An 18473-nucleotide genomic window follows, 5' to 3' on the forward strand; every position below is an offset into this window, starting at 1 on the left:
AGTTAACTGATAATCCGAAGAAACTGCACCAAGCACTGCGATGTCGGTTGGTCTTGAGAGACCAAAAAGCCACTGAGTTAATGTTAGCTGTTAAATAAAGACCCCAGACGAATCCCAACGTCCGTCGTGAACGAATTTCTAGCAGACACGCACGGCTAATAGACCGTGCGAACCGCGGACGGTTCTGCGGAGTGAACCACGGACCATCCCGTCCAGCGCCGTCACGAGTCAAGTGAACCGAAATTCAATAGATGGTGAACCGAAGTCAAGTGAACCAAAATTAAGGTTGGTGAGCTGACAGCAGATTTTTTAATACAATGAACACTATATATTCAATTTGAAATGCGATATGTATTTAATATATTATATATATATATATATATTATATTATATATATATTTAATAGATTTTTCATATAGGTATTTAATATTTTGCTTCTGGTATTATTTTTGAAAGTGAAATATTGTCAGCACGACACGTGTTTATTTGGTATTCAGTACGATATTCAGTTTGGTCGTAGGAGACCAAAAATCATTATCGACATAAAATCAAAATTAAAGAGCTATAAAATAGCAATTGCCGTAAACATTTTCTTGGAAAACAGGACGTGTTCAGTACACAAGTTCAAATATGCGCCATAAACGTTGCAGTTTTCTGAAGACTCTTTCCATAAATTCAAAGAAAATAAAAAACGCCGTAAATGTGATACATATTGGAATCCTGTTAATTACAATGACTTGAATCACTCACCACTCGTTTGTTTAACGCTTTACTATCAGCAGCAACTCAGAATTGTTCGATCGTTTGGTTTGAAATTTGAAAACCATCTCAATTGGTACAGGACCGCTCACATCCTTGCTGCTCTTGCGTGGTCAGTGGAATTTAATACTGAACAGAAGCCGGTATGGAATAGAAGGAAGATAGGGTCTAGCTATACTGTGGGTCTAGTCTGCTGCATTGGACCGTGATAGAGAGCAAGCAGACCCAAGCAGCGCGTCTTTGTTGCGTGAGCTGCCATAGCGAGGATTGTTTGTTCATCAACCGATCTCTACCCGTCGGCTGGATCCTTGGAACCCATTTGCGGAGACTCTAAGTGAAAAATCTGGTAAAAAATCTGCTTTTCACGTCTCTTATTGGCCTGCTGATTCAAAGCAAAACCTGAAATTTGACCTGAAAGTGCATGCAAATTCATAACTATGAATTTTCAAAATGATGAATTGTTGATGTGGCACATGCTCGAGTTATCGCTGTTCAGCAAGTCTACGTAACAATTTTATGATCATATAGTCGAAAACCGGTACATGTAAAGAAATGCGGTGATTCTTACAATGAATTATGATAATTGCGCATCCGGGAAGTCTTTTTACGCTTGAACGGTAATGAGTAACAATTTATTTGCCTTAATTTATTTTTAAAAGACGTGCTTATAGCCCCAATTAAGTTGGAATAAACAACAATATTTTTCGGTCAAAAATTCAAGCACTTGTTTTCAAAAGGAATCAATAATTGCAGTGTGACAGACCACAGACGCAATCTTCACCTCCCCTCTGGGCCTTTGCCCCCCCCCCACTGGGCCTTCACCTTCCCTCTGAGCCTTCACCTCCCTCTGAGCCTTCACCTCCCCTCTGGGCCTTCACCTCCCCTCTGAGCCTTCACCTCCTTTCTGGGCCTTCACCTCCCCTCTGGCCCTTCACCTCCCCTCTGGGACCTTCACCTCCTTTCTGGGCCTACACCTCCCCTCTGAGCCTTCAAATCCTCCCTGGGCCTTCACCACACCTCTGGGCCTTCACCTCCCCTCTGAGATTTCAACTCCTTTCTGGGCCTTCACCTCCCCTCTGGGCCTTCACCTCCCTTCTGGGCCTTCACCTCCCCTCTGGGCCTTCACCTCCTCTCTGGGACTTCACCTCCCCTCTGGGCCTTCAACTCCCCTCTGGGCCTTCACCTCCCCTCTGGGCCTTCACCTCCCTTCTGGGCCTTCATCTCCCCTCTGGGCCTTCACCTCCCCTCTGGGCCTTCACCTCCCCTCTGGGCCTCTACCTCCCCTCTGGGCCTTCACCTCCCCTCTGGGCCTTCACCTCCCCTCTGAGCCTTCACCTCCTTTCTGGGCCTTCACCTCCCCTCTGAACCTTCACCTCCCCTCTGAGCCTTCACCTGCCTCTGAGCCTTCACCTCCCCTCTGGGCCTTCACCTCCCCTCTGAGCCTTCAACTCCTCCCTGGGCCTTCACCACACCTCTGGGCCTTCACCTCCCCTCTGGGCCTTCAACTCCTTTCTGGGCCTTCACCTCCCCTCTGGGCCTTCACCTCCCTTCTGGGCCTTCGCCTCCCCTCTGGGCCTTCACCTCCCCTCTGGGCCTTCACCTCCACTCTGGGCCTTCAACTCCCCTCTGGGCCTTCACCACACCTCTGGGCCTTCACATTCTCTCTGGGCCTTCACCACACCTCTGGGCCTTCAACTCCTCCCTGGGCCTTCACCACACCTCTGGGCCTTCACCTCCCCTCTGGGCCTCTAACTCCCTTCTGAGCCTTCTCCTCCTTTCTGGGCCTTCACCTCCCCTCTGGGCCTTCACCTCCCCTCTGGGCCTTCACCTCCCCTCTGGGCCTTCACCTCCCCTCTGGGCCTTCAACTCCACCCTGGGCCTTCACCACATCTCTGGGCCTTCACATTCTCTCTGGGCCTTCACCTCCCCTCTGGGCCTTCACCGTCACACTGGGCTTTGCAGGCTTCTATTGCACGATGACGCGCCGGGATGCGCTGACGAGGGCGATTAATCAACAGGTTCGCTGGTGCGCTAATTGAATTAGAGGAAGAATTCATCACTGCTTCAACGAGATGTCAAATAGAATTCAAAGTTAATATTACATATAGCTTATGAGTGATCATTTTGCAGGCGATGAATGGCCGGTTCCTGCACAATATAGAATGTATTGAGAAGTGTAGGAATGCCCATGGGTAAGTCTATTTGGCTAGGACACAAGAGCTTGAATATCGGCTACGGCAAAGCCGAGCAAAAAATTGTGAGCAGAATAAATTGACTTCCTTTATTGCAGTGAAATTTTTCGTTCTCCATCCGTTGATCCGATTAGTAAATCGAAACCGGTCTCGAAAAATGAAAAAACATAATTGAATCGTACATGAAATTGATATAAAAATTTACTTGGTTTTAGTTGTCACTAAAATTTCATCTATTTTGACAGACCTTGTCCATTATGTAATGATTTCAATTATCTCAAATGTATCAATGATTTAATATTTCTGATGTTCGAATTCAAGTGCATCTAGGGATTCAGATTCTATCGGTCTATATTTTCAGAACATTAATATAATTAAGTTAGACTGAATTTAGTGTCCATCACCTAATTAACTGATTGCGTATACAGCCAATTGAGCACGATCGACTGAGATTTCTGGTCGAGGGAAGCTCTGAAGAACTGAGATGAGATTCTTAAGAGATTTTCGCGAGGCGGGATTTGTAGAAGTGGAAGCGTCTCTCTCGAGTCTGAAAAATGAAGAGGCTAATGACAGCGTTTAGAGTTCGCTGAGTCCGGACGTCTTTATAAAGAATGGAACAGAAGAGCTGGCAATAGCCGTGCGACTTCCCTGAAAAAGGCTCGCCAAACTTCGATGGATGAACTTTTGAAACCGGGAATTGAGCCTGGAAATTATTTCGGAAAGTTTCGACACCTGAAAAATTAGAACAGAAACGAGTACGTGGCTGAAAAAGTCAGTTGCGAATGGAAAAGTTAGGCGAAGGAAGAAAAAGCAGTTTTTTTATGTAACGGCAATGATCTTGGGAAAAGGTTAGGAACGAGATAAAATTATCGTAGATGAAGAAAAGCTAGCAAAAAAGTTTAAATAATTAAGACTGAAATTTTCGTAGATGTCATTTATTTTGAGGCTCTAGATTAGCTCAGGCATAACGAGCTGGTTCCTGCACATATATTATTCACTTTAATTTAAGGCTATTAATGGGAGATTTAAGCCCCCGAACTTTGCTGTCAATGTGATGTCTTTTTTACAACACTTCTCTTTAACTTCACTTCTTGTTTGTCTGTTTGTCTGTCTGTCTGCTACAAATCTTGTAATCAAAATTTAACACACTTCTACTTATCCTATCGATCTGAAATTTTGCATACTTGTTTAAAGTTGGAGACAATGCATGAATCAAATGTCAAAAAAAAATTGAAAAAATAATTTTGTCAGCTACAAATCTTATAACTGATATTTGACACACTTTTACCTGTCTAATTGATCTGAAATTTTGCACACTGGTGTGAAATCAGAGGCAATACACGAATCAATTAACAGGATAAATAATTTTGAAAAAAATTTATATATAAAAAATTATATATATTTAAAAAATTGAAAAGGTAATTTTTTTAATTTTCGAAGATTAGATGAGAAATTCATTGTACATATGTAAGATTGGAGATACTGGATTCTTTGGAAGTGTTGTCTTTAAAAAGTAGTTTTTAAACGTATATTATTTCCGTTTTGGTCATGTAAACATGCACATGGCATTGAAACAAAAAAAAACCCTTGATTCGGCATGTTTTTTTTTAGTTTTCTAATCACTTAAAAATGGAAGTTATTAATTCCAGGTGCGATCCAAATCATTTAAAAACCCGATGTATATTCTAAACAAGACCATAAATTCATTAGTTGACATTTGGTCCAAAGGTTTGTTTGACCTGTCCAAACTATGTTCATGAGGACTCGATGCGGTTGTGTGCATTTTGAGAATGCACATTTGTCCCTATTCTCGTGTCCTTGCGTCAAGGACATATACCAAGAACGTTTTCAATTATAAGTGGCCTACTAATGACTGCACTTCAGTCTGTAGTGACAAGTCTTCACTTCTTAATGCTTGGTACTATAAGTACGGTTCAAAAGACTACTGAGTACGGGTGCGCTAATGGTGAGCCGATCATCGGGGGCCAGCCGGTTTGGTCGGCCATCCATACCCTAACAAAATTTAGGGTCGACCCAGCTTCTGGTACTCCAAATCAGAAGCTGACGCGTCTGTAAATTTTCGCTGGGATAAGGCTCTGTGATTTCAAACCGTGAAAGTAATATATCGCTGACTCTCTGCCCGCCTCAGCAAAGCCCATTGAAAACCTGTGAGTGGAAGCTGAAATTTATCGCCGAAAATTTATCATCTAGAACGAGGTTCTTCTGAATTAAGAATAGAATGGCGGAGGTCTAACTCTTTTCTTCTAAGTAGAGAAAAGGCCTATAAATTCCCCATATTATAAACGATTTTTTTCGAGGACCAGCATAGCGGTAGCTAAAAATTAATCAATGGAAGTATAACTAATTGATTCGAGCTAAGCTTGACATTAAAATAAAAGTTGACCATGAAAAAGCTAAGTGACGCAAAAACGTTCTAGCTACAATTTCATCCTCGTAAAAGCTGAATGCATTGGAGATTTTTCGTAAGTGGGAGCCAATTAAAGAGCGTCTTGGTGCTTAACTTCAATTAACAAGAAAATAAGACTATATGCCACCTTTATATATATCGCTTGCATGGCGTGACTTGTTGTGAGGTAAAATATTCGTAATGTAAATCTATTGTATCAACTGTGAAATTGTGAATTGTGAACGAACAGATGCCTACGCTTTTGTTGCATATTTTTTTACAAATAGTTTAAAGGCAATAGTAAAATAGACAAAGCGGTACACAAGCCAAATTTATTTTAAAGGAAGTACTGAACAGCTGATATTAGGCTGAAATTCAGCTAAGATTTTTAATGCATAGATTCTGTTCATTACCCAGAATCAAAGAAATGTTTCCATGATTGTATATATTTCACAGCTGCTAAATTGTATAAAAAGAAAACGATTTGTATCAACTTTTTTTAGATGCCTGATTAAAGGCAATTTTTCATATAATTAACAGTGAGAAATATATACATTGTCGGCTTTATCTGTTCGCTGCATTGAATTGAGGATAATTAATTTAAATATGGTATATTGGTGGTCAATAAATGACGGATTTTCGGGAACTTGGGTGATTTTTCAAGAAATTTCAATGGGAAGCTCAATTGCCCTAGTCAAGTCGAACCTGGCGCTAGATTGCTCAAGCGCGACAAGTTGTTGAAGTTTGATTTGGATTAGCGCCAGCGCTACACGCTGAACTCGACAGATTGATGCTTCGAATAGGCTGGCATAAGCCTGCGGTCTCAATTTTATCTTTCATTTCCTGCTATGTAGATTTTTTACGGATAAATTGCCAAAATTATATTGATCGTGTCACAAATTTGCTATTGAGATGTTCAAAACTAAGAATATTAAATACTAAGTTTATGAAGCGTTACATATTCAATTTAATGCTTTCAATTGAAACTCAAGTAAAAGTTTCACAGGGAAAATGATTAACGCAGAATTTTCATTATCCTGAAGTACAATTATTTGTATAAAGAATTATTTTGACGGAAACTTTGGAATACGAGCACCATATGCAAGGTAATTTGGACCAACTTTTGGGATAAAATTCGGCGCCAGGACATTTGAAAACACATAAACCTTCACAAACTGTAAAAGTTCACCACTTTGAACAGAAGCGACCAATACCAGGCTTAACGTTGCTCCCTAGCTAAATTTGTGAAGAAAAAGGATCGGAGCCGAGAGCAAGCGCAATATACTTCATGAGACGGGCTCAGACAAAAATTATAGAATATATTTTGAAATTAAAACGGCCCTGTATACCAAATAGGGTGATGCATCAAAATTTAGTTCGATATTTTTCGTTACAAAATTTAACTTAAACTGTGGTTTCCATAATACGTGTAATGAAGGGTCATGAGGATGCGTAGAGAATATAAAGAATGAAAAAAATATTTTATCGATACAAAAAAATTATCGATAGAGCAGTTAATAGGTCGATGTAGTTTGCGATACACTATGAAATTTGTGCACTACATTGTAATTTCCACTGGATATAGCATGGCACATCGTTTCAGCTTAGAAATGAAATAAAGCGATGTGGAGGCCAACAGTTCAGGCCGCAAAGTCAGGCAGGACATTAAGCAGTTTATTGTGCGTTTATCCTGGAGCTGCTGTGTTGGTTTTACGGCCAAAGTCCGCTGTAAAGCTTCATTGTAGACATTATCTCATGGTACTAGCACGTAAATAAATTTCCGCCAGGACATTTGTGACCGACTCCCGAAAAAAAGCCTGCCTCTTGAACTCAGGGGTTTCAAGTCCAAAATAAATAAGTTTACCTCTTGAATTCTGCGAAACTTACAACCGGATCTACTTAATTTTCTGGATTCTGCGATTACACACTTGAAGTAAATTTAGCTTTTGAATCTGCCAATAGAGACAATAATTATTACATTAATTAATATTTGACTTTTTTGACGTTGTCGCATCTGGCCTTCACGCTGGAACCGACCACTCATCTGATTTACTGCCTCGCAATTAAATGATCACTGCCAGGCTTAAAAAAAGAACATTCAAGATCAAAAAGGTGTGAATTTATTCACTTAATCGATCGATAATAATATTTTTGTTTCGAGATATTCTTAGCAATCGTCGTTTTTTGATCGGTTTCGAAGTAACACCACTAAACATCCACGTGTTTAAAAAACATTACCCTCACTTGATATATTATACGTCATTATACTCGATGAATATAATAATCGCTATGAATAATTAATCATGTACCGAACCGCAGCAAAAAAACAGCTTTTAGGGAGTTTGTCTATCCTAAATTACTGTCTATCCGACAGTAATTTTCTTAACAGTTGGCGGCAAAGTTTTCATAGAATTAGCAGCGATTTTTAATAATAATACTGAGATCACTGGTGAACCTAGCGACATTTATTTTCATTTTCGACCGTGATGAACAGTAAGCTAAGTGTTTACACCGTACCAATGATGCACTGTCAACAGTGATATTAGTCCTATTACCCCAGGTCACCATGCAGCGTTTCCCATAACTCCTGGTTACTAGAGTTACCGTCTCTAAACGCCCCGTAAGTCCTGGTTACTAGAGTTACCGTCTCTTTACGCCCCATAAGTCCTGGTTACTAGAGTTACCGTCTCTATATACGCCCCATAAGTCCATGCAGGTTACCAGAGTTACCGTCATCAGATCAGGAGCTAAGGGGTGGATTCCTCCGCCATTTTCCCGCCGCCCCGCCACAATTGGGAGCTTGTCGGGCTCATCGTTCTGCTCCCGCCGCCAAATTAACAGCGCCGACACGATCCTCATTACTGCCAGCCTAGCTCCTGCATTCACACATTAACCACCTAAGTAGACAGCTAGTTAACAGGGAGCAAAGTTCCTTGTACGAGGGCTGCACGCTGCACAGAGGTAAGAAGCTCATGAACAAGACGTCTTGCTCACAAGTGATTAGGAAATTGTAAATCAGACGTATTATCACTAGTCAAGTAATTAATTAAATTTGCGATTGTCTTCGATAACCGTCCGCACGATAGAGCGATATTGTGGTGATCATGATAAATACAAAAAATTAAGTTGGCATCTTTGATCTTTCTTTGATTAAGTTGGCATCTGATTACCAGCCTAACTGGAAAACTTAACACTTATTTCAAGATACTTTTTGGTATCGTCTGGTATCGACCAGATTTAGTTGTATTACTTTATCATGAATTTAAAGTCCTTCCAATGTAATTTAAATGACCGCAGGAGTTCTACTCTATCCTCCTTGCATCGTAACGCAATCGAAAAATTGTCCAAACAGAAATTATCGTTTAAATTTCAGTTTCCTAAGCCGTTCCGGTTGCTGATCGCTCCTGCACAACACCAGAATTTAATCGGGAACTCGGAGGTTAGCATGGCTAGACATTTCTTATCATGAGATGTCTTATCTTCTTAATGAAATTCAAATTAATGGCAAGAGTTTGTTGGAGCATATGAGAGTTGAATTAGCAAGTGTTTCAAAATACTTTGTACGAGGCGTACAAACTAAATGCGCATTTCACATTTAATCGTGCTTTAACATGAACGAATTGTTTCTTCAAACGTCCGGAAATTAATTCAATGCGTTTACCACCTTTCGTGCAAAATGAGTTTTCTGTGTAACGTTCGTACTGTTAATACCATGCATGTACTTTAAGAACCTACATGTCTGTGTTATTATAAAATTTCAAACGTGAGTGCTCGAGTTTGATTTTGAACTTGTGACGTACTTAAAGTGACAACTTATCACGCTGACGCAAGTCTATGAAAGCGCTTAACTCTGAAGTTCTGAAATTGACGTCTTGTCATCGGAGTTTGATCCCGCGGCTCTGAAAATATCGACGGCGGAGCAACCTGTGCAAGCCGCTCTCGGCCGAGAGGGATATCAAACTCAGTGGTTTTACCTCGGATTTCGTGAGGGACATATGCAGATTCAAGCGACTTCAAACTTGTAAGTTATAGTGATGGTCAAGACATCACCAGAATAAAATAGCAAGTTCAGGTAAATCTAGCATTTTGATGAAGTTTTCAGTTTGATTCATAAATTTAATACTCATAATTATTTTGTATGTTTTTAAATTATTTCTATCATAGAGATAAAAACTGTCATAACTGTTATTACTTGCTCTTGTTGAAGGGTGTGGTTTATAAATAATGTGGTATTGTATCCCTTAGCATATAAAATACATCATTAAATAGTGAAATGTATAAAACCATAACACTGATCATCAAAGTGGCATATTTTTTAAAGTCTCAGCTATGAATTGTGCAGCGTCTGGTAAACTTTATTGTAATAACTACTTCTGGTCTAGCGAACTATCTCCTCGCAAGATTAGCTGTAACATAATGCTGAACGATGGACAGAGACTTCACTAAAAAATATGTAATTTCATTGTAGAAGTTGGCAGTTTATTTATTACAAACGAGTATAAAGAATTGTATAGCGTTATCTTGATACTAGTGATGTGTGATTTTAATATATGTATTGCACGATCTTGATGTTAAATTACGTGATCTTGAGCATTATGTTGCTTGATTTTCACATAAAAATAGTGCAATCTCGATCATTTTATTGCGTGATAATGATACTTGTGTTGCGTGTTTGGGAATTTTTGAAATACTTTCCAAAACTTAAAAAAAACAGGAACAGGAGTAGCATAGACGCACATAGAAGAGTCTTGAAGACGTACTCAGTGCGTCTTCAAGACTGAGTACGTCTTCAAAACTGAGTACGTCTTCAAGACTGAATACGTCTTCAAGACTGAATGCATCTTCAAGACTGAATACGTCTTCAAGACTGAATACGTCTTCAAGACTGAACACGTCTTCATGACTGAATACGTCTTCAAGGCTGAGTACGTCTTCAAAACTGAGTACGTCTTCAAGACTGAGTACGTCTTCAAGACTGAATACGCCTTCAAGACTGAATGCATCTTCAAGACTGAATACGTCTTCAAGACTGAACACGTCTTCAAGACTGAATACGTCTTCAAGACTGAATACGTCTTCAAGACTGAATCTTCAAGACTGAGTACGTCTTCAAGACTGAACACGTCTTCAAGACTGAGTACGCCTTCAAGACTGAAAACGTCTTCAAGACTGAATTCGGTCTTCATGACCGAATACGTCTTCAAGACTGAATACGTCTTCAAGACTGAATACGTCTTCAAGACTGAATACGTCTTCAAGACTGAGTACGTCTTCAAGACTGAGTACGTCTTCATGACTGAACACGTCTTCATGACTGAGTACGTCTTCAAGACGGGATACGTCTTCAAGACTGAGTACGTCTTCAAGACTGAAAACGTCTTTAAGACTGAATACGTCTTTAAGACTGAATACGTTTTCAAGACCGAGTACATCTGAAAAAGCAACAACCACTAGTAACAGACTGCTGCTTAAGATGATGTATGTCCGTAAATGTGATAATTAGCCTTGGCCAGGGCCTCATTCTGTCGCGGGTTGACGACAATAACGATTAGGTTTGGTCTGCAGAGCGACGGCTTGAGCAGTTCACTGACTGCCAAAAGCCAATTATTGCTTGTTCATCAGACTAGAACTTATTGAACTGCATGTAACGGCTGAGGTTGAATATATCAGTAGTTGCCAAGCTGACATATCATCTGGCCGAGTTCATGTAGGTTCTACGATGCGTGATTTATGAAATTAAAACTTTCAGTCATTTTGTCGCAGAAATAAATATGAAGTTCTAATATGACATTGATATGAATATGTTAGTGTTACGTTTTAATTTTCATAGGAATCAACATTGCCTAAAACTTCCAGCCGAAAACGTTAATTGCTGCCAAAATCTCGTAGTGCGCAGATATTTGTGTATAAAAACTGTTTAGCGTTTATTCAATCGCGAAATAAAAGACGCTAAAAGCAGATAAATGCACTCATTATTTCAGTTTCACCAATTCTCCTCGCCTATGCTAATCCAGGGATTTTATTATCAATAATGAATTAAATTGAAAAAGATCTGACCATACCTGGAATTTCAATTGCATGAAAACAAATTGAGCGGTATGAAATGAATATTCGTAATGATGGATTCTCCTAATGATATTAAATAGGAATATTTGCTGAATTAGTAATTTTTAGAGTTTTTCTGCCGATTTTAACATTCGTACGGAATAATTCATGAAAAAATACTAAAAGGACATAAGGTTGCATATCACACACGCTACTAACAAGCGGAATTTCAACTATAAAATTCATTTGAGGATATGAAGAACGTAAATTTACTCGTCAATAATCTTATGATCATTTGGAGGATTTACTCGTGCCATATAATTGCAAGCGGGATGCGTAAACTGACAGTTGTATGTGCAATTATAGAACCCGTAGGCAATATTATCAATGCTATAATAATGACGTGTGATTTTTCTGATAGAATAACGGTCCAAATAAACTTACGTGCTTATTTATTCGAAATTATATGCGAAGCTCGACCTTCTTTTTGGCGAAGAATTAATTTTTTCTTGGCTAAGACGACCTGAAATCCTGGTTCTCTTAGATCCGTTTCCTCTTTGCATGAAGATGACTCGGCAGAACTGCTTGTTGTCGTTTAGCATGAGCCGGAACAGTTTTTGTGCATGCCGACTGAGATACGGCACGCAATTACATAACATAGATTAAGGTTTCTGTATGATTTTCTTCTGCAATATGTTGTTACTACCGCAGTCACAGAAACTGTGGCCAAAACCGCTAGCAGATAAAAGTAAAATTAACGCGGCTGCCATTGCGCATTTTGAATTTTGGAGGAGAGTTTTTGTTTTTTGGTGGCGCGCGATAAAAAAAAATACACGTGGCTGTAATGGCTCTTGAAAAATAAATGTTTAGAGCAGGAGGTGCAGAGCGCTTGGTTACTGAGCTTCTAATCCACAACTTCGGAACCGCCTGTTAATAGGTGGATTTTGGTCCAGATTATCGATGATACTCTTGAAGTTGAAAGTTCTGAATTACTATGAAATTATGTGACGTTTGGAAGCTCTGAAATAATTTTATGTATGTGTTCTGCGGCGATTTTAAGTTATGGTTTGTGCGTGAGTTGCTGCTGCTCCTTTCGATAGTTTTTTGGAAATGCGAGCAAGGATCTGCTTAGGCGAAGAGCGTTAAAATGTGACGCGAGTTCGTCAATGGTCCAGTTTATCAATACTGAAGGTATTTTGTGATGCTTGACATCACAAAACATTGGCATTGCGAATCTGTGATAAAAAATATATATCAGCTAGTAAGATTCAAACTAGTTTGGATTTTCACCACAAATCAAAGTATTCAATATCTCAACAACATCGTGTACATTTTCGTGAACGCGATCACTTCAAAGCACCACGCACTCGTTGTGATCCAGCGATCTCGGTGTTCCTGCAATTGCACGGAACTTGTCATGTCAGAGCGCCAAGCTTCGCTGCTCTCTGTTATAGTACAAACACAAAGCGTATCGCACAAGTTACCTCGCGGCCATCAGCGTGGTACGCGACGCGTGTCGTCTGCGTCCAAACGACCACGCCACTTCTACTCTACCATCCTTATTAAAAATTTGAGTCACATCAAACCCAGCCAACCGTCGGTCATATATTGGCCATGCTTCCGCCGTCTGCCAGATTAAGATCGATAATTTTAATCACCACATTATTTAAAATAAAAACTGGTTCGGAGAAGTCTCCTCGTTTTGCTTTGCGTTCACTCCTATGAATGCTTCGAAGATTTCAACTAAGGTAGTTGAGTACACACTACTCATCACCCTTATTGAAAAAATGAGGCGGATGTTAGACGGCCTATCGATGGCCGATGCACAACTTCCATAAGCCGTCGATGCAGCATTAATAAGGCAGTGCAAGACGTCAGTCTAGCGCGTCATTGCTCGTCTTGCTTCGCTGCCGTAACAAATTGAAGGGCAGATCCTGCAGCAAGTTTGCTCGACGGATTGGGAGAAATATCGTCCATGAAGGAGAAGCTGAAATATTTTGTTTGTGATGTTTTGATGTTTGTGGTTATTGGGTCGCCACCGTGAAAGGATACGCCAGTGTCGTTAGCAGAGATTCTCAAAAAGCGTTCAAGCGAGTCGAAAACATATTTGTCAATCACCAGTCTGGTTTGAACCAAGCCTCTCGGTCCCAGACATAGGAATAGTGTTTTTGATTATATTGTGATAACATGCGTCAGAAGTGACAATATTAGAGCGTCTATAACTTTTCCACAAATTTTGTCAATATTACTAGTTTCAGCGAAATAAAAACGATCGCCTCTCTATAAGCACAATAAATTTTTTAATAACCTTAGGCGTAATTCATTCTAATTCTAGTCCCATTGATCTAGAACAAAGGCTATCAGTAATTTGATCTGGAATAGAAGCCACGACATGCAGGGCCAGAGCGAGTATCGAAGTTCCATGTAATTAAACTATTGTTTCGAGCTGACAGGTCACACGAAACCTAGACAGCTGCACCGAACATCAACGAGGAATCCTGTAGGAATTCTCAATGACGTTCGGGACTGATTGCTTCGATTTCCTATAGACAATAAAGTAAAGGCGTTCACCGACTGGTTACGCTAATGAGAGAGCGCGTTTGGGAGCACAAGCGTCGCCTTGACTTGCTACTTAAATTGAGGGCTGCCAGTGACGACGAGTCGTACAGCTCTTCAGTTGCGCCGATGATACGTGCTTCCCATCAGTTGCGCCGATGATACGTGCTTCCCATCAGTTGCGCCGATGATACGTGCTTCTCATCAGTTGCGCTGNGGAATGGGGAATATGCTGCGCTTCAGGAGGAATCCGAATGCGGAATGGGGAATATGCTGCGCTTCAGAAGAAATTCCGAATGCGGAATGGGGAATATGCTGCGCTTCAGAAGAAATTCCGAATTCGGAATTAGTAACTTTTGGTATTTATTTATTTATATAATTATTTATTCTAGGAATAGATTATCGGGACGTTTCGTGTATGGAATTGGTGGCACCTCAATTTACATCAATTCAGCTATAAAATTATTTATTATACACAAAGATTATTGGGACGTCTGGTAAAACGTTCGAGAGCACGCATTATAATAAACTTTGGATGAGATTTTGAAGATCCTGTTCATCAATTGAATTTTCAGTATTAGATTAAAAGCGTTTTTCAATTTTAAGTCTGCAGAAAAACAAAACGACATGTGTTTTTTAGAGTATCTACAACGACAATGACGACGATGTGTATAGTTCTTTAATAACATTTGGATACTGTTTCATAGGAGACTAGAGAATTCAACCTCAACTGTATTTTTATAATAAAATAAAACAAATTCTCTGGTCTACAATGAAGTTAATTTCGTTTACTATGAATGAATCAACATCTCATTTCATCCTTCTTTCAAGATCCATAAAATAATCATTAAGATTTATTAAACTAACTGCTGGCATTGTTATTCACTGAAATAATTGCCCATATTACTTAAAAATCTACTATCATTTGTTGTAGTGACTGCCGCTTAGAATTAACACCACTATCAAATTTTTCACCTTTAATATTTCGAGCATCACCGTAAACTGTGATAAATAGCGTTTAATTATAACCTTTGCGGTCGGGGAAAAGAAAGCCTGTCTTTTTGAAGGATTTTAAAATTGATTTACACGCGGCGTACGTGTAGGCTCCTCTTGCGGCCTACAGATTTCAGAGAATTCTCTACAGCCTAATATTTGTAAATAATTTTATAATCTGACGTAATTAATATGCAAACGTGAAGCTATGCAGAGAAGTTCACTGTTAATGTGTCATCATTATCATAAAAATCTATTTCTTCCGAGAACTTTGATTGTTAACCTTTAAATCAGTTCAACGTGATCGGATAGTGAATGTGACTTCTTGAAAATGCGTTACTAGAAGACTTGTAAATAAAAACAGTTTCCTGCCCGTGGCATGAGGTTAGAATGAATTAATCACCCCTTGCAAACTTTTCACAATAATTATTTCTTGGTTACCCGTAACTTCCCGTTAATTAAAAAGTATTCAGGAATTGGGCAACACGGAAACTTTGACATAGTGATCCACGTACTGTAATCTAATCATTATAATTACCTGATATCATTGAACCTTTCTATAGTCTAGTCTGTTATCGATATCATACCAGCTTCCTGAACAGCGCCCCACGGCGAAGCTTGCCCTCACACTGAACTGTGAAGCGCATGCGTGACGCGCAGCAATGCAATCTAATCCGGTAATGAGAAGCGCTAATTGGTCACTCCATGCTATGAATTGCGATAATGAGAGTCAGTGTTTGAGTGAGAGTCAGAGCGTTAATAAGAGTCAGAGCGTTAATGAGAGTCAGAGTGTTAATGACAGATCGTTAATGAGAGTTAGAGCGTTGATGAGAGTCCGAGCCTTAAAGAGAGTCAGAACGTAAATCAGAGTTAGAGCGTTAATGAGAGTCAGAGATGCAATGAGAGTCAGAGCGTTAATGAGAGACACAAGTTAATGAAATCGAAAGCGGTAATGACATTCAGAGCGTTAATGAGAGTCAGAGCGGCAATGAAAGTCAAAGTGTTAATGAGAGTCAGTGTGAATACCTGAATAAGAATCAGTACGTGAATAAGAATCAATACGTGAATAAGAGTCAGTGCGTTAATGAGATACATTGTCTTAATGAAATTTAGTGAGTTAATGAGTCAGTGCGTTCACGTGTCACCGACGAAATGCAAAGTTTGCAGTTTGACTCTGGAACAAATTAGTAAATTATTCGCATTGACCTGGAAACCTGAGTCAAGCCTTCAGATTTAGAGCGCGCTCAGAGTCTCCAACACAGTTCCTGATAGATGGACTCTAATTAACTATTTGTCTTGATGATAAAGTGCAATCAGAGGCAGCAAATTCCGTAGCGCGATTCAGGTCGATCTAACAGGAGCCTGTCAATCGGAGCAAGATGCATGGCACAGACGGCTTGGAACCGGGGAACTAATTTGTGTAAATTTTATATGAAGGAGTATTAAAAACACATTAAAGTCAGATCAACTTCACATTAAGAAATAAACGAGTTCTATCAATTTGTTTGGCAACCTTACTGTTGCCTTTGGTTGATTGAGTTTTAAAATAGCAAGCTGCTGAAGAACCGGAAAATATGAGTAAAATGTAAATGATTTTACCGGCCCATGGCCGGCTTTGACGCTACCATCCTTACAACAAAAATACAATTCAAAACCGAATAAATGTCACCAACAAATAAAACAAGGTGAAAATAGTTTCAGGATTTTTAAAAAAATTTAGATTAATGTATTATATCTAATGCTCTACAAATATAGAGAATAACGTATTAAATCTAACGTTGGCATAACGTTGTTTGCCACACTCGGTCATTTGCCTCTCTCTAATAGAAACCCTCTTGATCAATCGAAGTCTGGAAAATCTGATTATGATTTTGGCACCAAATTGCATAACAAGAAATATTAACAAAAAGTAGAATATAGATAAGTCAAATTAAATTTAAGCTAAATACTCTGAATTTTAATACCGATTGCCGCGAGAAGGCGTTATTCTCATACCGTTTCTTATCGGTCCCTTCTTCTCTCATCATTATCCATCATCATCCTATCATTCCACCATCATCCCATCACCAATCTTCCATCATTAACTCAATCAAATCCTCATCTTTCGCGGGAATGATGTTAGCTAGCAAATTTACGAAGGTCCCGAGAGCCTCACCGTTCCTCATTGTAAACCACGACACGTAATCCTCTATCCCGCTGAAAAAAATATACCCAACAGGGATTGATAAGCAAAAGTTATTGGAGAAGCGCTTGGATTTTCTTTGAAATTATGCTCTGCGTTATATATGCAGTTAATGCAATGAAATATTATAATAATGTGGCAATATGGTGGATCTATATGTCGTCTGTAAATATTTGTTTAAAGGGAAAATTTACAACAATTTGCTATGGATGTAATGTAGCATTTTGCGCTAGCAGGAAATTGGTAGCCTAAGGTTCATCTAACTTATTGTCTTTATTCGTTTTGAAATGTAAATCAGATAAGAAATACTATATCAAATAAAAGAACACAGAGGTACCCGAAGAACACAAGTTTAACTATTTCAATAAAAAGGAAAAATAAATTCTAACATTCAACGCTATTATCACTCCTCTCAAACTATTCTTAACGCATTCATACAATTTGCAGAAAGAATAAAAAGATTTACATGAAATACGAAATTTTGGCAAAATCCGGAAGAAATTCTCGGCGCTTAATTGAGGCCCAAAGTGCTCATAAGGTTCTTACGATAGCGCTTTAACTTTCATTCAATCATTTCATTGAACATCAACTGAAAGCTAAGGTATTGCATAATACGTGCAAACTACTTATCCAGATATATAACTTCAGTCACTGACTGAATGGCAATCGCATGAACGAAACTTTTAAGTTGAAGTCTTCGTTTAATTCAAGCGATCGCCTTGGGTCGCGGTTAGCTGTTCGGCAACCGCAATCCATCGGCATTCGACAACCGCAATCAGTTGGAGTTCGGCAATCGCAATCCACCGGTAGGCGATCGACCAAAAAACTATTCAATTTACTTCGACCACTCGGTTCGCCGTTATCGCCAGCTCCTGGCTCGACTGGAGTCCCTATTCTCAAAAACAAATCTTACAACGAATGTGAGTTCTTGGAGGAGTTCTAGAAGGACTGTCAGGAGAAGTTTCAGAAGGAGTTCTAGGAAAAGTGTCCGGATGAGTCATGGCTGGAGTGCTAAGAGGAGTTCCGGTAGGAGTTGTAGGAACAGAAAAAAATTCAAGGATCAGCTGAGAGGATGCGCTGCAAGCATCGACCTCTGAGGAGAGTTGAAGAGGAAAGAGCCAGAAGGCAACAGAGCGCCAAATAAATTCTTACGATGCTGAAATTTTCTTGAGGACACTGAAGATCGTTGGTAGCGTAGAGATAATTCAATAATGATCGCATACTGATCTGCCATCATCATCATTAAATTGAAAAATTTTAAATTGATATAGGTAATTTAATTCCATCGTGGAGTGTACTTTCTAATTGTGCCTCAGAATTAATTTACATTTTGTGGTCT

General features: G+C 39.4%; 1 protein-coding gene across 1 annotated transcript; it reads left to right on the forward strand.

Moving 5' to 3' along the window:
* Positions 1-1196: 1196 nt before the first annotated feature.
* LOC108672340 (proline-rich receptor-like protein kinase PERK14) lies at positions 1197-2522 on the forward strand. Its single transcript, XM_018159984.1, has 2 exons — positions 1197-1254; positions 1612-2522. Exons 1-2 carry the CDS (start codon positions 1197-1199, stop codon positions 2520-2522), a joined length of 969 nt encoding a protein of 322 aa, XP_018015473.1.
* Positions 2523-18473: the final 15951 nt, after the last annotated feature.

Source organism: Hyalella azteca, unplaced genomic scaffold (genome assembly GCF_000764305.2).
Source record: "Hyalella azteca isolate HAZT.00-mixed unplaced genomic scaffold, Hazt_2.0.2 contig8139, whole genome shotgun sequence".
Lineage (NCBI taxonomy): Eukaryota > Metazoa > Arthropoda > Malacostraca > Amphipoda > Hyalellidae > Hyalella > Hyalella azteca.